This window comes from Patella vulgata, chromosome 6, assembly GCF_932274485.2.
Source record: "Patella vulgata chromosome 6, xgPatVulg1.2, whole genome shotgun sequence".
NCBI lineage: Eukaryota > Metazoa > Mollusca > Gastropoda > Patellidae > Patella > Patella vulgata.
This window is the reverse complement of record NC_065884.2, coordinates 43,697,669-43,716,497: the sequence shown is the minus strand read 5'-3', so window position 1 is coordinate 43,716,497 and position 18,829 is coordinate 43,697,669. Positions and strand designations below refer to the sequence as shown.

The window sequence follows — 18,829 nt, the reverse complement described above, 5'->3', positions numbered from 1 at the left end:
GTATGGCGTATGTATACCCGTCTCCATTAGCCCAGTTCGGAGCAGAACAGTAGGACGTTAAACTTCATTTCATTTCTTTTTTTAAAAGTAGATTAAAAACTGTTATTCGGTCTGTTGCAATTAGACGATCTTGATTACCAAATACGGCATTCACATTCTATTGAAGGTCCTTATAAAATGTATACGGTAATCATAGAAACGTTGATATCTTTGGATTAGTATGCTCTTCTCTTCAGATTTGTACATACATTTTTATTTACAAATCGGAATGTTGCCAGTATTCCACAACACTACAAACCAGACGCATGACCATATCTCGTAACACTTAAATCTCACTGAACAATGTTGAAACCTGAACCATTCACCCTTTCTATTCGCCACCATGTATATATACCCGTGCATGTACATATGTTATATTGTTTTACACCTTTTACGGCTTGTACTTACGTTTATTTGATTTTATCGTATATAATTTTAGTTCGATACATAAAATACTTTCTGAACTGAAGAAAACTAGCAATTCATTGTATATCATACCTTTAGAAACAACTACATTTACAACAAGCAACCAATACCACGAACGTCTAAACAAACACCTACAATATTGCCAAATCTCAGGACTATCTTCTGGAGACCCAACATCCGATTCACTATGTAACCACAAATTGAATAATTTTCCAAATGGGAAGCATATACTTGTAACACTTAGTGCAAATGCTTTATGTACAATTACTCTTATCATAAATATTTTGTTACTATTGTCAGGAGACATCGAACTTTGTCCAGGACCCGCTTCATTAATACATACTCAACTTTTAATTGTTCATCTGAATATAAGGAGTACAAAACAAAATTGATTTAATAGCTGTAGAACTAAGAAATTTTGACATTATAACATAAGTGAAACATGGCTCGACGGAAATATCACATTAGAATCTATTTTCTTACCTACTTACTACCCACCTATGAAGAAAGACAGAAATAATCATGCGAGAGGCTTATTATTTACGTTCGTAATTCCATGTCTTTCAAACGCAGGGCTGACCTAGAAAACAGTGAAATGGAATCTATATGGATAGAAGTAAATAGTAACAACCACAAACTTTTACTTGGCAATTATTATATACCACCTTCATCAACTTCTAGTACAAATAAACAAATATTTAACTCTCTTCAAAACGCTGTAACGGACTCCTTGGACAAATGCATAATTTTAGGTGACTTCAATATTGATTTGTTAAAAATATATTCGACTGTACTAAGTTGATAATAAACCTACTCATTATTCTCGCAAAAACCACACTTCTTTAATAGACTTGATATTAACCAGCTCTACGTTACGAACAAATTAAAATAGTGTACTTGACAATTTCTGTAGTGACCACTGTCCGGTATATTGCAAACTTGCATTGAACGAACAAAAACAACGCAGACTTTAAGCGAACGGTATGGAATTACGAAAACACAGACCTTGGGGGCATAAAAGGGGACGTTATGGCTAATAAATGGTAAATTTTATAAATAGTTCAAATTAGAAGCATCGTGTGTCCAATTTACATGCTTATTGATCAATATAGCAAAAGCAAATATACCTTGCAAAATAGTGACAATTAGGCAACATGATAAACCCTGGATGTATGGCGCAATAAGACGTATGAAAAAGAAGAAAAATAGATTACACAAAAAAGCGGTCTGATTGGCAAAACTTCCGGAAAATTAGAAATGATTACATAGAGTTAATTAAATAAAAGCAAAAAAAAATCACTTTGACTAATTAGACAAAAAAATGGTTTCAGAAAACTTTGGAACAAAAACCTAGTGGAAACAATAGACAGCCTGGATACTACAAAAGCCTCAGGACCGGACGAAATTAACACGCGAATTTTGAAATACATCTCAAAAGAAATCAGTCATCCCCCTTGCCAACAATTTAAACTATCATTAGATCTAACCATTCTACCAAACATTTGGAAATTTGCAAACGTGGTCGCTATATTCAGAAAAGGCTCTCCAAACGATTGTAGTAATTACAGATAAATCTTCTTCTTAAGTATAATAGTCAAACGTTTTGAAAAAATCACCCACAAACATGCCTTTAACTTCCTTAGAGATAACTTCATACTAACACCTGTCCAGAGTAGCTTTCTTCCTGGTGATATTATTCAAACTAATCATCCTAACACATTTTTTCTTTCGAGCCATCGACCAACATCAAAATACTAGAATAGTCTTCTGCGATATCAGCTAGACTTTTGACACGGTTTGGCATGCCAGACTATTGTCATAAGTTAGATGCTGCGGGGGTTCGAGGAGAACTACTGCCCTGGTTCGTAGTTTATTTTTAATAAAACAGCGGCTGTCAGACAGGATACGCCCACATTTTGCTAGAGATGGATAGAGAACAAGCTAAAAACAAACACGATTTTTTGTACAATCAGGGGCAATAATCCAGAAAGTTATGGTTTGAAATGTGCAAATATTAAAAGAGACTGGGATCTTTGGAATATAAAGATATGTTCTAAGTTTCATCAAAATCGGATAAAAATTGTGACCTCTAGAGGGCTCCACAACCTTCGTATTACACACTTCTACACAATTTGCATACAAAGAGCGGCCATTTTGTCGGGCAGTTTCATTTCCCTTTTCCCGAAATACGACTTAACCTTTATTATGGTGAAATGGTGATGTATTTAAACGGTTTTTAAAATCGGAAAAAAAATTGTGACCTGTAGAGAATCCGCAAGCTAAAAATGCGATTTTTCGAACAGTCAGGGGCCATAATCCAGATAGTTAAGTTCGGGTATCCGCGATTATCAAAATGAACCAAGATCTTAGTGTGTAATGGTGATATATTCACATGTTTTTTTTTTTAAATCGGATAAAAATTGTGAACTCTACAAGGGACCGCAAGCTAAAAACGTGATTTTCTGTTCAAGCAAGGGCCATAATTCAGGAAGTTACGATCCGATATGCCGCGAATATCGACAGGAACCAATATCATTGGGTTATAAACTTGCATTGCAAGTTCCATTAAAATCGTATCAGAATTGTGGCCTCTAAAGATTCCACAACTTTGCTATACCAAATGTTTACACTATTTGCGTACCAGGGACGGCCATTTTGTCTGGCAATTTTGGTCCGATTTTCATGAAACTCAACCTCAGACAAAAGTACGGTGTAACGGTGATATGTTCGAACGTTTTTTTTTTAAATTGCATAATAATTGTGACCTCGTACAATCAGGGGCCATAATTCAGGAAGTTATGGTCCGATATGCCCGAATATCGAAAGAACCGAGATTTGTGGGTTATTAACATACATTTCAAGTTTAAATCGGATAAAAATTGTGGCCTCTACAGTGTTCACAAGCTAAAAACGTGATTCTTCGTACAATCAGGGGCCATAATCTACGAAGTTACAGTCCGATACATGCCAATATCGGAAAGAACCGAGATCTTAGGGTGATAAACCTATATTTCAAGTTTCATTGAAATCGGATAAAAATTGTGACCTGTAGAATGTTCACAAACAATTGTGGACGGACGGACGTGGGCGTATAAAACGACAACAATGTATAACAATCAACGGCATCATCCCAGCACAATCATCAAAGTCTCTATATTATCCATTATGTATCCTATATGTTTTATATTTATGTAATTATGTATGTATGTACAGTATTTATAATGTGTACATGTATCTAATTCAGAGACAGGTATTACAGATAGGCATAGCCTGTTCCCCAATCCGAATTCAGGTTTAATGAATAAAAATATTGATAGAAACAACTGCAAACCAGACAATCTGTATTTATCAAACAGTATAATATACCACTAAAGTCTAAAAATGGTTCGGTATGAGGTTTACAAAGACTAATCAAACATGACACACATCACGCTTTGAGCCAGACGTGGTTTTCACCCGGACCCGACGTACTAATCTTAATCTGAAATACCGCACCTACTGAAAACTGAAAAATTACAGCTTTGATAAATGGGTTTGAAATTGTGCAAATAAGTCATGAAATAAAGTCTTGCGGTTACTTTTTTGTAGATAAACACTGGATCGTTATAGATTTAGTCGAAGCATAATTTATATCTGCAATAGGGTGTAGCCTGTAGAATTGTTATTAGTATGTATCTATGGCAGCACCAAATTAAACAAATCAGTAGGCTGGGTTCCATTTTTTTCCCCAGATGTTCATTTCGATTTCATGCTCTAATAGAATAGCCACACAGAGCTTGAAAAGACGCCCAACATCAGCTTTGTCTCGCATGTGCCTTCAAAAAATATAACCTATGTCGTTAGGGGCGGATAACTCTGGAATAAAAGGTTCCAGAGTCCTGAATATCGACAGGGTTAGTCTTCTTATGATCCCAATGGTTCGCACCAATTTGAAGAAAAATGTTAAAAATGTAGCCTCTATTCTGAAGGTCGAGAAGCGCTGAATAGCGATAGGGTTTGTCCTCTTGTGGCCCCACTGCTTCATGCCTAATTGAAACAATTATATTAAAAACTAAACGACCAAGAGGGGTAACTCTGGAACTGAAGGTCGCGAAATGATATAGATCTAGAGGGTATGTCATCTGATGACCACATTTTTCTTAAGCATTCCGTTAAAACTGTCGCCTCTATCGTGTTGGCAAGGTTCGTCACTTCATGACCCTGAATCAACGGAGCGGGTGACGACATAATACTGAAATGTGACTCTATAAAGATTTAATTTGTTCTTTCTTCTTTTTTTATAGTAATTTTTATTACATATATATTTGTTTACCGCTCGTACTATAAATACTAATCATCATTAATCCCAGATTGATTAATGTACATTGCTATCTAATTGAAGGATACATTATTGCCATATTTCCATTTGCAATCCATGTAACATAGACAGTGGTAGTTTAGTAACTTTTTATAAACCAAATCCGGAATATTCTATAGATATTACTTAATATGTGAATTAATCAAAACTGCCTAGTTTCTGATATCGTTTCAGCCAAATCTTTAGTTGGTTTCGAACTGATATCCTCTCAAAATACTTCAGTGGATGTAAGCAGAAAACCATCGCTATAGATGTTACTTCTTTCGATAACAATATCCTATTTCCATTTCTGCGTCACTTCCGCAGTCCTCAATTCTTTGTTAAGGATAAACCTTGGCAAATATCTCAAGGGTCAGCTTATATCTGGAATCATTTTATCCATCTATGCATTATCCTTTAAAATATAACGGGCGAATTCTTGATAAAGACTCTTGCAGTACATTTGATCGATCTCTGGGACATTTAATGTAAACTGACGGCTGAAATTCAAGCGAAAATTGTTTCTTAGCAAAATCGTTATTAGTGAAACTACTATATTTACTTAAATATCAGCCAAGCTTACAACAAGATGTTTAGTTAAATAAAACCGTCTTGCTATACAATAATATAGGCCATAGGTTTGGGGTAGTATATTTTTGTATCTTTAATATCATTTTAGCATCCATATGACCTGTTCTGTATCTCTAATTATTTATGTTCAGTGTATTGGTGAATATCAGCTGATTAACTAAGTAGACATACACTGACTTAGTCGAATTAAACCCTATACACTTCAATTATCTTCACTTTTACACTAAATTAATGTTCTAATATTTTCGTTTTGAACTACCGATTACAATCAATATCAAATTTCATTTTCATTGTCAACAAGAACATACACATAATGCTCCATTTTACGGTTTACACTCATTATACAATTTCCTCTCTGCATGGACACATCTTTTAATATTTTTTTTTTAAAATATGCGGTGATATTTCAAATAAAATGGGGGAATTTTAAGCAAATTGTTTCTCGAAAGTGACTGATATTGGAAACGTTATGGCTAGCTTTCTGGAAGATAATAAAATAACAATTCCTTCTGAGGAGATGAAGAATTATAATTTACTAATTTCTATTTAAATTTTACCAAAATAGATTTCTTACTAAAATAGATTTCTTAGTACATTTTTCAATGAATACCAAAAACATATTTTTCTGATTTACCGTGAAACCTATTTTTTGTCCTACCATCATCGAGCAATACCATGCTTTTCTGAACCAGCAAAGCTTTATATAACTCCTTACAAAAATTACAATTTATAAACTATGAAGAGAAATAACTAATTTCTAAAGTAATTTAATTGTATCAATTAGAATTTGTTGGGTTTTTTTTTATCTTTAACTGTTCCAAGATAAAACACACGTTTTAGTTACGGAAATCTTTTAACAGCTGTTGATTATTATTTAAGGATGATATTATTTAAATATAAGCTTCTCCAGGTGAGATATTAGCTTCATTCTCCGCCAGTCAATAAGACGTCAGTAAAACAAATCACGACACTTGCTTCTTACGGATCGCGTAAAAAATCTATTTTTTTTATTTTTTTTTTAATCTTTTGAAGAGAAAATAACGCCAAAGCCTCTTAAATCTATTCAATAAACAATAAAGATCTTTTAGCTCATCCTACTTAATGTTAGTGTGGTTAATCTGTTGACTTAGAACTAGGGTGTGATTAATAGCTTATAACTTGTTCTTCTCTAAACGACCAATTTCGACTGCAGTTAGTAAAATAAGACGTCTCGGATTAATACAGTATAATACAAAAATGTTTCCATAAACGTGCTGAAAAGATTTTTTTTTTCTTCAGTAAAACGGATTATTTGTTATATTTATATCGCCCTTGGATTAGAACAAGAATTCTTAAAAGTGGTGTTTTCAATCCCACTCTTATTAATGAAATGGAAAGTATATAAGGGGTAATTTGACAATGTTGAAATCATTCTGTTAGTTGGTTAATTAGCTCTTCTACAGTCTACTGTACATAGTATATAGTTCTATAATTATTGGAAACTGGTAACACATGGTGGATAATAGAGACTGGTTGATCAGTCACTAAACATAAACAATCATACAGTATTTTTATATTTTAAACGGTACGTCTTTTCTTTTTATTTCAATGATTTTCGAATTCAAAGAAATAGTAATGTAATCGTGGAAAAACTTGTAGAACACGTTAGATGGCAGAGATTATTCGCTAGCCTAAACTACGCGAAATCATATTCATTGTAATTATTGTGTTTTAAAAGTGCAAAGGCATAGTTTTAAAACCAGTATGTAATAATATGTATACATTACACGTGTGTTATTAGTCATGGGCATGTCAACATCGTATTATACGACCAGTATGCTTAAACTCACAAGAATACCCGCCACTTGTAGCTACAAGGGGATGTTTCTTGTAAACTTGCAAGTTCGCTTTGACATTTTGCTTTAGTGATGGCACAGTGCGGTCAGATAATTTAACACAAGTTTGAATTTTATGTGCTGTAATGTTTATGTTTTCGATGTCGTTTTACTGCATTGTCAAATTATATTTGGCAGTTGTGTTACTTATTAAAAAGAAACAGTGATCAAAAACCCAACTAATATCATTCTGCCTTTCTTCACGGTAATTTGGTGAAGCACCCTGTTAAATCTCCAGATTTCATGGACTATAATACATGTATGAATGACTTGCATGAAAAAAGAGTCCTATTGGGTTTCGGCGCTCAACAAAGAACATGATTATCTTTGTCCAGAACAAAAATAATGATCAATATTTGTACCCATCGAGTTGAACGTTGCAACTGCAGATGAAATTCCTTTTATTAGATGAATTTAAGGCTAATAGATTTATTTATTTATTTATTTATTTATTTATTTATTTATTTTTTTGTACATTTAGTAATTTGGTTTTATTTTAGAAATACAAATTTTGATTATACTCAATTTCAAATCGGTTTATTAGCTGTCTAGTTGGGTTTTAATACATTTGGTGAAAACGCCACAAATTAGATTTATTTATCAACAATATTGTTCAAACGTTAAATATCGTTAGTAAATATATCATTAACTAGTATCTCTGATTATCGTGAATTTACTCATTAACTGATAGAGACATGGGTTAGGATCTCCTTGTGTTAGCCAATAAACGAATTGATTGGACATTTCTTGCACTTATTGTTACCGCCATGAACTATGTTGCGCTATATCCTGGAGCCAGCCATCTATGCCAATAGCTATCATATGGTCTACTAGTGTGCGAAATGATGCGGTTTTTTATTTAATTTTGGTTTTTATTTTGTCATAACTCTTATCGTAACAGTCCTTTATTGCAGTCATTCATGTTTACGACCACTGACTGGGTTTTAGGAGACCAATCTGCGGATGCAGTAAAGGAGGGTGTACAAAACACGCACTAATAATTAATGATTTTATTCATGAAAAACGCGAGTTAAAAGGAAATAAGAACAAGGCTTTTCTCGTTAGGTTGTGAAAAATGTTATAGGATGAACATATCGACGTAGTTAATTTAAAGTAGAGGAGAGATCTGCCCTCGTAAAATATAACATTATATTATAATGATTGATGCTCTTCACCTAAAACAGCTCTCATCTAAGGTCGGGGTGGTAAACTGTAACAACTTTTGATCTGTGGTCAGAGTGGTAAACTCTTAAACAGCTCTGGTCCAAGATCATGGCTTGTAAAATCGGCAAGTAATAGTTACACAACAAATACATGTACGTATATTATTGTGAATGGCTTGTTCAATCGGCAAGTAATTATATAGTTACACAACAAATGCGTACATTATTGGGAATGGCTTGTGCAATTGACAAGCAATAGTTACACAATTTTCCTTGGCACAGGTAACTTGAATTTTAGAATGGCAAATTTACGATCATCGTAATGTTTAAAGGGGCCAAATAAAGTGTTGACGTCGGTGGATCTGATGCGCTATTTTTCAGGCGTAATACTACAGACTTTGAATGATTCTTCGATTTTTTAATATACCGGAATATAAATATGTATAATTCGTTACACATTACTGACAAGCCAGCTACTGCAACATAGTAAGACCCTAACTAGTGACTTGGTCTACTAACTTGACTTAAGATCAACCAAATAATAGGATTAAAGTAATGTAGTAATTAAAACTGACCTTTCGCGATGATCAATGCACGTGGAATTATACAATAACTAAACAATAGATGGAAATAACGTAATGACAGGTCAAAGACGCACAGGCCAGTTCAGATTAAAATGATTAATTTAAGAAACATTAATTACATTAGCTATTGGCGAAGTTTCACACTGTACACTAAATTTTTCGTTTAGAAATTGAGAGGAAGTCGGTTAGTTTCATTTTGGCTTCAATTATCAATTGCGTCAATTAGTGTTTTACCTATCAAATGGATCAATAGTGTTTTAACTAGGGACCTAACATTTTAAAAAAGACCGATGTCATCTCATAAAATAAATCGATACATATGAATTGCCATCAAATCGACATTTATTTCATTGAACGAAATCAAAGCAATACTGCCATTTGAAGTATAATGAATGATAACAATATTTTATGTTTAGAAAATATCCAGGAAACAGAAAATGGTTGTTTCATTTATTTTAAACTAAACGTGAATTAAATACATATTTATTGATTTAAACTATTCTCTATCGTACGGTGATCATGACCCTAAAGTAATGTAGGTGCCGATAAAGACGGATAGCAAGCGAGATAATATTCTATTGATTCCATACAAAGACTTGAAATAAAAACGCGTATGCACTATGGGATTAATAAAAAAAAATGTTGTGCCTCAAGCTAATATAGTGACAATAAAGTGTTAGTTGCAAGTGTATAACCCACCCCCCGCGAAGAAACGTGATTCTTTATTCCGTTTGAACGCTCAAATAATATTTATAAATAGTAAAGTAACCGCACTGTCGTGTCGCATTCGTATTAATCAACAATTATATTCTTTTCTTGTACCTGTCTAATAATATTTTCTGTTTTATTTAAATTCCTTTTTTTCATTTTTAAATCGTTTACGCAGTGGGCGGATATTGTATTGTTGAAATTAGGGGTGGGGTGCATCCTTAGTCTGGTCTTCCGTAGCGGTTTTTGGGACCTTTTGATTTTTCCTTACGTCAGAACTCTGATAAAATGGCTTCTGGTTTGAGTCCAACTGTCATTCTGGATTAAAATCCAGCTGTTCTATTATTTAGAAAATCGCGAATCAGAAGTCTTGATAATAAAGCATTTCAGAAGGTGATTAAGGGTTTTCATTCAAATGTGAACCAAGGCAAAATGTGGATGAGCCGCCTAATTTGATTGGATATCTAGAAAATTGTTTTTATGTCGCTGTGAAGGGCATTGAGATCTCTGCAATATGCACTGTTCATTCTATGTTTTGTTGGAGTGAATTGTCTATCATATCGTAATTGTGTGCAAGGTAATACTGGCGGTTGAGAGACGTTTAGTAATAATCAAAACCAATAACCAACAAAATACACAATACGAATTTACAGTTCTTAAAAACCTGTTGACATTTTGCAAACTGGGAATTTGTTATAGAGAATGATATTGAGTATCAATACAACAGAAATTAGTCCTGCAAATACAATTGTGTAGCCGATGAACCGTGATATAGTCAGTCTTGAGTTAATAATGTATTTAACCAACCATTTCAGTGAAATGAGTTCTATGTATAATTACAGATAACTAGAATGGTATCAGTCTACTTGTAATGATTTCGTAATATTGAGAAAGCGGGTTCTGGGAGGGTGTTTTTAAAATTATTATTCTAGATTTGATTGTTTGCTAGAAAGGACTTCCCTGTTGAAATCTTCCAATACAAAAAAAAACAGGGATTCGTTACGTTTCACCCAGAACCTATTTTTCAACACAGGGAGGGGTCTGTGCCAGTTGTTCACATTTGAGGAATTGTCCACATTTGAAGAAATGTGACTGGATAACGAACCACATAAATAACCAAACTCCCGGTCAAGAATGGGCAATGGAACTCTTTAGCTATATTTAAGAACGAGCTGCATTGTGTCTTGGTATCATAATAAAGATAAAGAAAATCCAGATATGGCACTTAAAGAAAAGAATTGTACAGTATAAAAGATTTCAATGTTGGATGTTAAAAGGGCAATGCATATAGGTTTGTCTGGAATGACATTTCTTGAAAAGGCTTCCATGGCCGTTGACGCCATGTTTTGGGACTATACGCTCTATGACTGCAAAGGGTAGATTTCTTACATGGTAACATAAAAGTCCGGATAACCAAGCCAATGACCTAGATATGCTCAAATATTGACAATTCAGCCAGACTAATATTCGTTGAATATTCGTCAGAATGATAGATGCTACTAGGACAGAGACCATTACGTTGTTGTCACTTGAGCCATGTACAGATAATCAGTATGCGAATTCTCCATGTTAAAATTGCCGAATTTACAACGGTTGTAAATAGTTTATATTACAACACCTGTGTTTGAAAAATATTTCCATTCTGATTTTTATCCAAGTTCTTATTCGAATCATTTTTTTTATATGTAATAAATACAAAAAAAAACTTCTATTTTTGGGAAGTCATTATTATTGATTTAAAGCCGTATTTTTTGGTTATTTCTTTTCTCTTTGACAAAATATCATAGTTATTTTCGTGTTTAAATTACATAATTGACGCGGTGGTTTGTTTTAGGCATTTTGCTACATATAAGAGCTATGTTTGACACTTGTTTGAAAAGAAAATTATGTCATGCGTTATGAGTTTTGACAATTTGACGTGTTGTTAAAGGTATCTGAACCTACTGACCATAAACTAATATGGATTGATTATATATATATATATATATATATATATATATATATAGGGAAGAATAAAGGAAATAAGTGTATATTTAATTATTTCAGATTGTATCATTTGAAGTAAATAACTTTAAATTTAATCATGTGTTATAACTATCATAATTCATTATATTTTACATGGAACTAAGAGAACGAATAACGCATGTGTGTCTCTTATTAATTTTTTTTATTCTTTTTCTTCCGTATTTTGTGTTTCCGTACTCAGGTTCTTCATGGTGTCATGTTGTTAGTTGTGTACTGTAAACCGCCACTGCGAACGCTGCTGTTCCAATCACGCCTATACATGGCTGCGATCCGTTAATCAGTTAAACTCAAAAGGGATAACCAAGTTTAATAGGTTTTAGATACACCTAGTTCAAGACAGGGGTGCTATTTTAATATGATAGAAGTAGTTGTAATTGATTTAAGACATTGGCCACTATAAAAGATAAAGATTTAACTCCCATGATGAAGGACAGATCATTATATCTTTCTTCTTTACGATTTGGTTTTTCATTGAGTGAAAGATCTCAGGGGTAATTCCCAACAAATTGATCGCCTATTAAAGCACCCGTTCGTTCGTAATACGTCCTGTTCGATTATAGATATTACACAGCTTATGGGCCATTCAAATGCCATAGGTGATAGCTGGTACATTGATCTAGACCATCGGTGCCAATGCCACGGATAATAAAGACGAATTAAATGTCGTGCCGTTAACATGTGCTGAAAGCTAAGATTTCTATGTGATATTGATGAGGAGGTTAGACGTGCCAGGTATTGAGCTGGTTAATCCACTAAACAAGAAACAGCCTTATCTTAATGTAGATGAAATCAATTTGTAGATAATAAGTGTCTTATTACATGCTGGAAATCTTTATACTTGTCTTCTAAATATTTGATATAACCGATGAATATGAGAAACATGTCGATATGTTGAAAACCAATAATTTGACAATATCCCCTAACTGTCACTCACTTGGACACATTCACTTTCTAATAGAATTTGAAATAACACAAATGATACCAGTAATGCATGGATTGAAACACAAGTTCTTGTACAGATTAACATCGGTTTCTGTGTAATATACCATGGCTTACTCCTCCAATGTTTAAACCTATGGTCGTGGTATAAAAGGAAACTGGAGGGGGTTATAACTTACCTTCAAATATGGCCAAAGTTAAAAGGTGCCGTTAAGTTGTGTTATTACTACAAAAATATAGACATAAGAATGCAAAAGGAGGCACATTACAGTTTAAATTCATCACCCCAAATCTGAAACAAGCGTTAACATTAAATAACCTGATATCTGTGTAATTACTCCCTTTAAGGGAGTGTTTATTTCACCCACGCCGTCACGATGTTATCATCAGAGATCATTACAATTATGTTGATGTTAACGACTATGTTTTCTGTAAGTTGATACTGGAGATGTTGACTTGAACGGTATTAGAGCTGGCGGTGATAATCAGGGCGGCCACTATTATATTGGATATTTGGAGAATCGGCGGATGCACGGCTCAATTTCCGATACAAGATACACAACCACATGTATCATCGATATAGAAGTGTATCTAGCAAAAACCAATGAATAGAAAATTGACCTATACAGGTTGCCAGGCAACAAAAGATACGCCCAGTGGTGCGTGTAATCCTTGAGGTTTTCGAATTTTGAGAACGATACTTACGAAATAGGAAGTAATTATTAGACAGATAAGCACTAACATGTAAACTTTGTTCTTACTTTCATTTAGTATATCTGTAGCATGTTATTGTTTTACAATTTACAGTATGTAGGGTTTTATAATTCCTACAGAAGTGTTTATCAAACGAATCCCTGTATATCTAACAGCGAGAAGCTTTATGCAAATGTAAATATACAAATTGAATTTATTATTGGGGCGGGGGGGGGGGCAGAATCAGGTCCCCAAACCCTACTCATCTTGTTCTTCTTGTATTGGTGGTGACACTCTTCGACAAATGCCCAAGGCTCCGCCAATTCAAATACCATCGATCTGAAACTTTGCATGCTTGTTCCTTGGATAACTGCGTGGTTTCTGGTACATATAGTAGTGTCGTACTTATTTAGCTAAAACAGATGAGCTAGTGTTTCACTAGATTGTCTTTGCTTTATCCCTATGTAGCAATATTTGTTCAACGTAGTGACGTCATAGCTGACATTTGGACTTCTAATACATTATATATAAAGTACACCAATCTTTAAAGCTGGGTCACTAGACTAGATTTTATTTTTACAAGCAAATATTTATTTACATTCTTTTATATCATTTCAGACAGGACCAACCAATGGATCTGAAAAATTTCCTCTGCCTTATTTTATATACACTGAGCTTGCAGTTATTACAAGCTGAAGATAAACTTTCCTCTGTCGATGAACTTTCAAATACAGACATTGCAAATAAAATAGAAAAACGTCGGTGGCGTTCGAATGTACTAGGAACATGGGGAAAGCGGTGGAACCCTAAAGGTACCTGGGGTCAAAGGTGGCAGAGGATGCCCATCTGGGCTAAAAAATGGGCGAACTCTGGACTAATTACATGGGGTAAACGAAGTGGTGAAGACAAAACAGTCGATAAAAGAGCATGGAACCAATTTGTAACGTGGGGTAAACGTAACTGGGGTGATATGTCAACATGGGGTAAACGGGACTCGAGCTCAAAATGGTCAGGTTTTACGAGCTGGGGCAAACGTCAAACATTAAATAGTGAACCCACAGTAGTCGCAAATACAAACAATGAAGCTACATTTGACGGCCTTACTGATGCTAGTGATAAAAGTGATGCTAAATTAAACGGACTTACTGCAACTGAAAAATTCGATGCTAAACCTAGTGAACTATCTCACGATGATACCCACGATCACGATTCAAGTTTGTCGTCTTTACCAACATTGGGCAAAAGGGCCAACCAAGACTGGTCTGGATTCACGAGCTGGGGTAAACGAGGCAATCAGGACTGGTCTGGATTTACAAGCTGGGGAAAACGACCTAGTAAACAAGACTGGTCTGGTTTTACAAGCTGGGGAAAACGACCTAGTAAACAAGACTGGTCTGGATTCACGAGTTGGGGCAAACGGTCGGGTAACCAAGATTGGTCTGGATTTACGAGCTGGGGCAAGCGGCCAAGTAATCAAGATTGGTCTGGTTTTACTAGCTGGGGAAAAAGACCAAGTAGTAAACATGATTGGTCTGGATTCACGAGTTGGGGAAAACGACCAAGCAATAAGGATTGGTCTTCTTTCACTTCTTGGGGGAAAAGAGGGGTTAACAAAGATTGGTCGGCTCTGACAACTTGGGGAAAAAGAGGAAATCAAGACTGGTCAGGATTTACAAGTTGGGGTAAAAGGGCTGCCGCTGATGAACCTCATAAAAAATGGGCCGAACTTTCAACATGGGGAAAACGTGCAAATGGAGACTGGAAAGGCTTTACATCTTGGGGGAAAAAATCTGGTGCTGACAAGGGGAACTGGTCTAGTTTTTCAACATGGGGTAAACGATCTGGTCAAGACAGCAAAGACCAGAAATTGGATGAAGTACCAGTATGGGAGAAACGTGGAAATTCTTGGAAAGGTTTTACTTCATGGGGCAAAAGATCACCAGAACAAACAACAGAATTATGGAAAAAATTTGATGTTAACGGTAAGTTTCTATTTTCAAAAATTATTACCTTTGAGAGGTTTCTTGATGTGAAAAAATAGAACGATTGTAATCGATGTACTTATAAGTTACATCTTAGAAACAATAAGAAAAAAAATCTAATCTTTTTTTAAAGATTATCAAAAGTTAAAACTATTAACTTCGTACAAACATCAAAATTACTAAATAATATACAGGCGATTATGAAAAAAAGTAATTGGGGTGAGATAGCCCATGATTTGTTAGTGGTAGCGATCTTGTTTTTCTTCGTTCGATTCATGAATATTTTGTATCACGTTTTTAAAATAATATTTCATCACTTGTGAATAGCGAGTAGGGGAAACTCCAATTTCATATTGGCACAACATCGTTATATGTTAATTAGTTCTCCAGTCTAAATTGGGTGTGAGTATTAGTAATTTGGGGAATTGTGACCAAGTTCCTAGCAACCATCGGACTATCAAACTGACAACCATTTATTACAAGAGCTAATACCCTGCAGATATAAAATACTTAACACGTCTACAACTCAGACCAGACTGTATGTCGAAATGTTTTCATACACATTAAGACGGGGCCTTGTCAACCGACAATTTACCAAACTGGACGTCTGTATTAGACGATGTCAATAGAGCGACAAGTTTCTAAATAATTATAATTGTCTACTTGAAGTTATTACCAGGAGGAAGGTTGTTTATATAAAAAGATCCGGCCGAATAGCACAGTTATCTTGTTAGAATTAGACTGGCTATGCTGTGACGGTAGAAGGAAATGCCGACATTATAAGAGGTTATAATTAAAATCTGTCGTGTACGGTTATATTAAGCTGGCTACATAGATATAATTCTAATATGACAAATAATTCAATGGTCAGGTTCTTTTGAATATAGCTACCTATTAAACATGGGTTTTCTGGTAACTAGGGTGGCTAATGTTTTAAGGTTACGGTGATTATTTAAGCCCTAAACAATTCGACGTACTTCAGTTCACTTGCCTTCAAAATTTGAACCCCCAAAAGTTAAAGTAGCCTTTGTCCACACTTGACTTCCGTTAACTAATGCGCATACCAAATCTTTATGTACTCACAAACAAGCCAGGGCCATTTACATAAAGGTGTGGCATAAACGGCGGGCACATCGCAACGGCCTAACAAGGTTTCCCGTCTTGAGAAATTTCCAGTGCCTTTATAAATTTAACACCCATATTTATTTTACTTTTGTCTATTTGTAGGTGATGAAATAATAGACGAAAAAGAGATGACAGTATTTCTAGATTGGGCGTCGCAACATCAAATTCACACATCAGAACAAAATAATGACCCGGTTAAACCGTAATTCCACGTGGTTATTAAGTTCCTGGGCCATTTATTGTATTATGTTGATGAGTGATATTTCTGTTATCCTGCCGCCAATCCTGCAATATATGATAATAGTAAACATTCTGGAACAATATTCTTAATATATGAAAAGACTTGTGAAATCAAACCCTAATCAGTTCGAACATAATTAGAATGTCTGACATGTAGCAGCAGAATATATTTAAACGTTTCTTGATTGTTATAAATAAATTATACATAGAATATAAATAGTGTTGTAAAAATGAAAGATATTAACAACATTTGTTTTAGAATTAAACATTCTTGATTTGTTCTTTTGGTGTTTTCCAATAACATTTTATACTATAATACTTTTTGTGGTCGATGATTTCCATTTATTTTTCTACCGAGTGACCTTCGAGATGTACACACTTCTGTCAACGATGCTGCAAGGCCTGGATGCCGGTTAGGAAGAAAAAAATTTCTTCAACTACCCTAAAAAAAAAAAGTCGGTCACAGCTGACATGACGTCATCATTACTAGGGAAATGACGACCGGCTAGTTCCTTTTTATGCGCCCACATTGAAATGTGGTCGTGTAATGTCGTCGCCCGTTGTCCACAATTGCCAGTGGGAGCTCTAGAGGCTAAATTAAATATCCGATTGACTTTAAATTTATACACAGTGTTTAAGGTCATGAGACGGAGAGGCCCTTGATATTAAATGTATACTAAACATTAATATAGGAAACAAATAGAAGCCAAACAAATTCTGATGATTTCTGATACTTACTTAATGGGTTGTTATTCGTAATCAAAATTTAGTGTGTTGTAAATGTTTTCCTAACTGACAAAAGAAAACATATGTGACAACCCTTATTGAGACGACTTAGCCGCTGTGGGCGTATGTTTCGTGGCCTGGCAACCTATCTTTCATTATAGGAAACAGGCGAACGTCTGACGGGGCCAAATCAAAGATACAATCATAGATCGCTGACATGGCAATTACCGATTTATGAACAGCGACATTGTCTTGGTGGAACAGGACGCCTTTAGTGAGCATTCCCCGTCCCTTACCTTTGACAGCTTCACACAACTGTCTTCACACAACTGTCTTCCGTTCATAGTCTGGCCTTTTTCAAGATAGTCAATCAGCAGAATACCTTTGGAATCCCAAAAGACCGAAGCCATCACTTTTCCAGCAGAAGAAACCGACGCTTCCATTGTTTAGACTGATTGAAAGTGATGAATCCAGGTCCCATCCATGGTTACAAATCTGGTCAAAACATTATCAGGATCTGCTTCAAAACGGCGCAGATTGTCACGCGACGTCAGGAATCTTACACTTTTCTGATCCGCTGTCAAGAGCTGTGGTACCCATCTTGCATAAACTTCCGAACTCGTTGGCGATTATGTGCTCAACTCTCTCATGAATGATGCCCACAACACTGTCAAGACTCTCTCTGCCACGCTTAAATTCTTCAGCCCACTTCTTTACTGTGGAAAAGGAAGGGGCATCATTCCCTAAATTGAACTCCATGTTTCTGTGTTGCGGTTGCAAGTACTTGTTGACTGCCCTATTGCCATGTTTGTCCATTTCTGGTGATTTCAATTGGTAGATTCACAAGATGGTCTGGTAGGAAGACAATAAAAACACTTTAGTTGCAGTTCTTATGATTCATTCAATGATTGTACTTGGTGGCAAAAGTTTGTATCCTTTTCAGGCTTAGAACGTTTCAGCCAGCCCTCCTCGTATTTATTAATCACACTTTTAGTCTTGTCTCTGGGGTTTTTAAATAGTATATCCACTGTAAGTTTAATTCGTTCCTGTCGGTCAGTGTAAATTTAATTCTAGCCTGGCGGCTAGTGTGAGCTAGATGTTCCCCCTGTCGTTATTATACCGCTTTGTCACATCATTTCAATTATCCATAATTTTGTATTTTTTTACGATATCATAATAGTCAACCTAAATGTAGGATAGCATATTGAACTCTACTTGGTGTAGGTGTTCATCAGGTAATACCTCGACTGAGTTCAATGTAGAGATTAGCCGGTTGATTTGTTGGATATAAACCTTTGAATAATAGCGCCTAACAGGCAGCTGTGTTTAATTGTGTTTAATTATGTTCTCCTGATTTTGATTGTTTCTGTGTGTTTGA

At 35.0% G+C, this 18,829-nt stretch overlaps 1 protein-coding gene across 2 annotated transcripts in view; it reads left to right on the top strand.

The window, feature by feature from the left end:
* Positions 1 to 17,006, top strand: part of LOC126823582 (uncharacterized) — a 53,294-nt gene extending 36,288 nt beyond the window's left edge. Inside the window, exons 1-3 of one of the 2 annotated variants that reach the window (XM_050552500.2) lie at positions 6,817 to 6,956; positions 13,997 to 15,360; positions 16,588 to 17,006. In XM_050552500.2, the coding sequence (XP_050408457.2) occupies positions 14,010 to 15,360; positions 16,588 to 16,691 (1,455 nt within the window). In that variant the 5' untranslated portion in view covers positions 6,817 to 6,956; positions 13,997 to 14,009 and the 3' untranslated portion in view covers positions 16,692 to 17,006. Of the gene's footprint in view, positions 1 to 6,816; positions 6,957 to 13,996; positions 15,361 to 16,587 lie in introns of those variants that run through there. The other variant, XM_050552501.2, reaches the window with a different exon arrangement.
* The last annotated feature ends 1,823 nt before the right edge of the window (positions 17,007 to 18,829 follow it).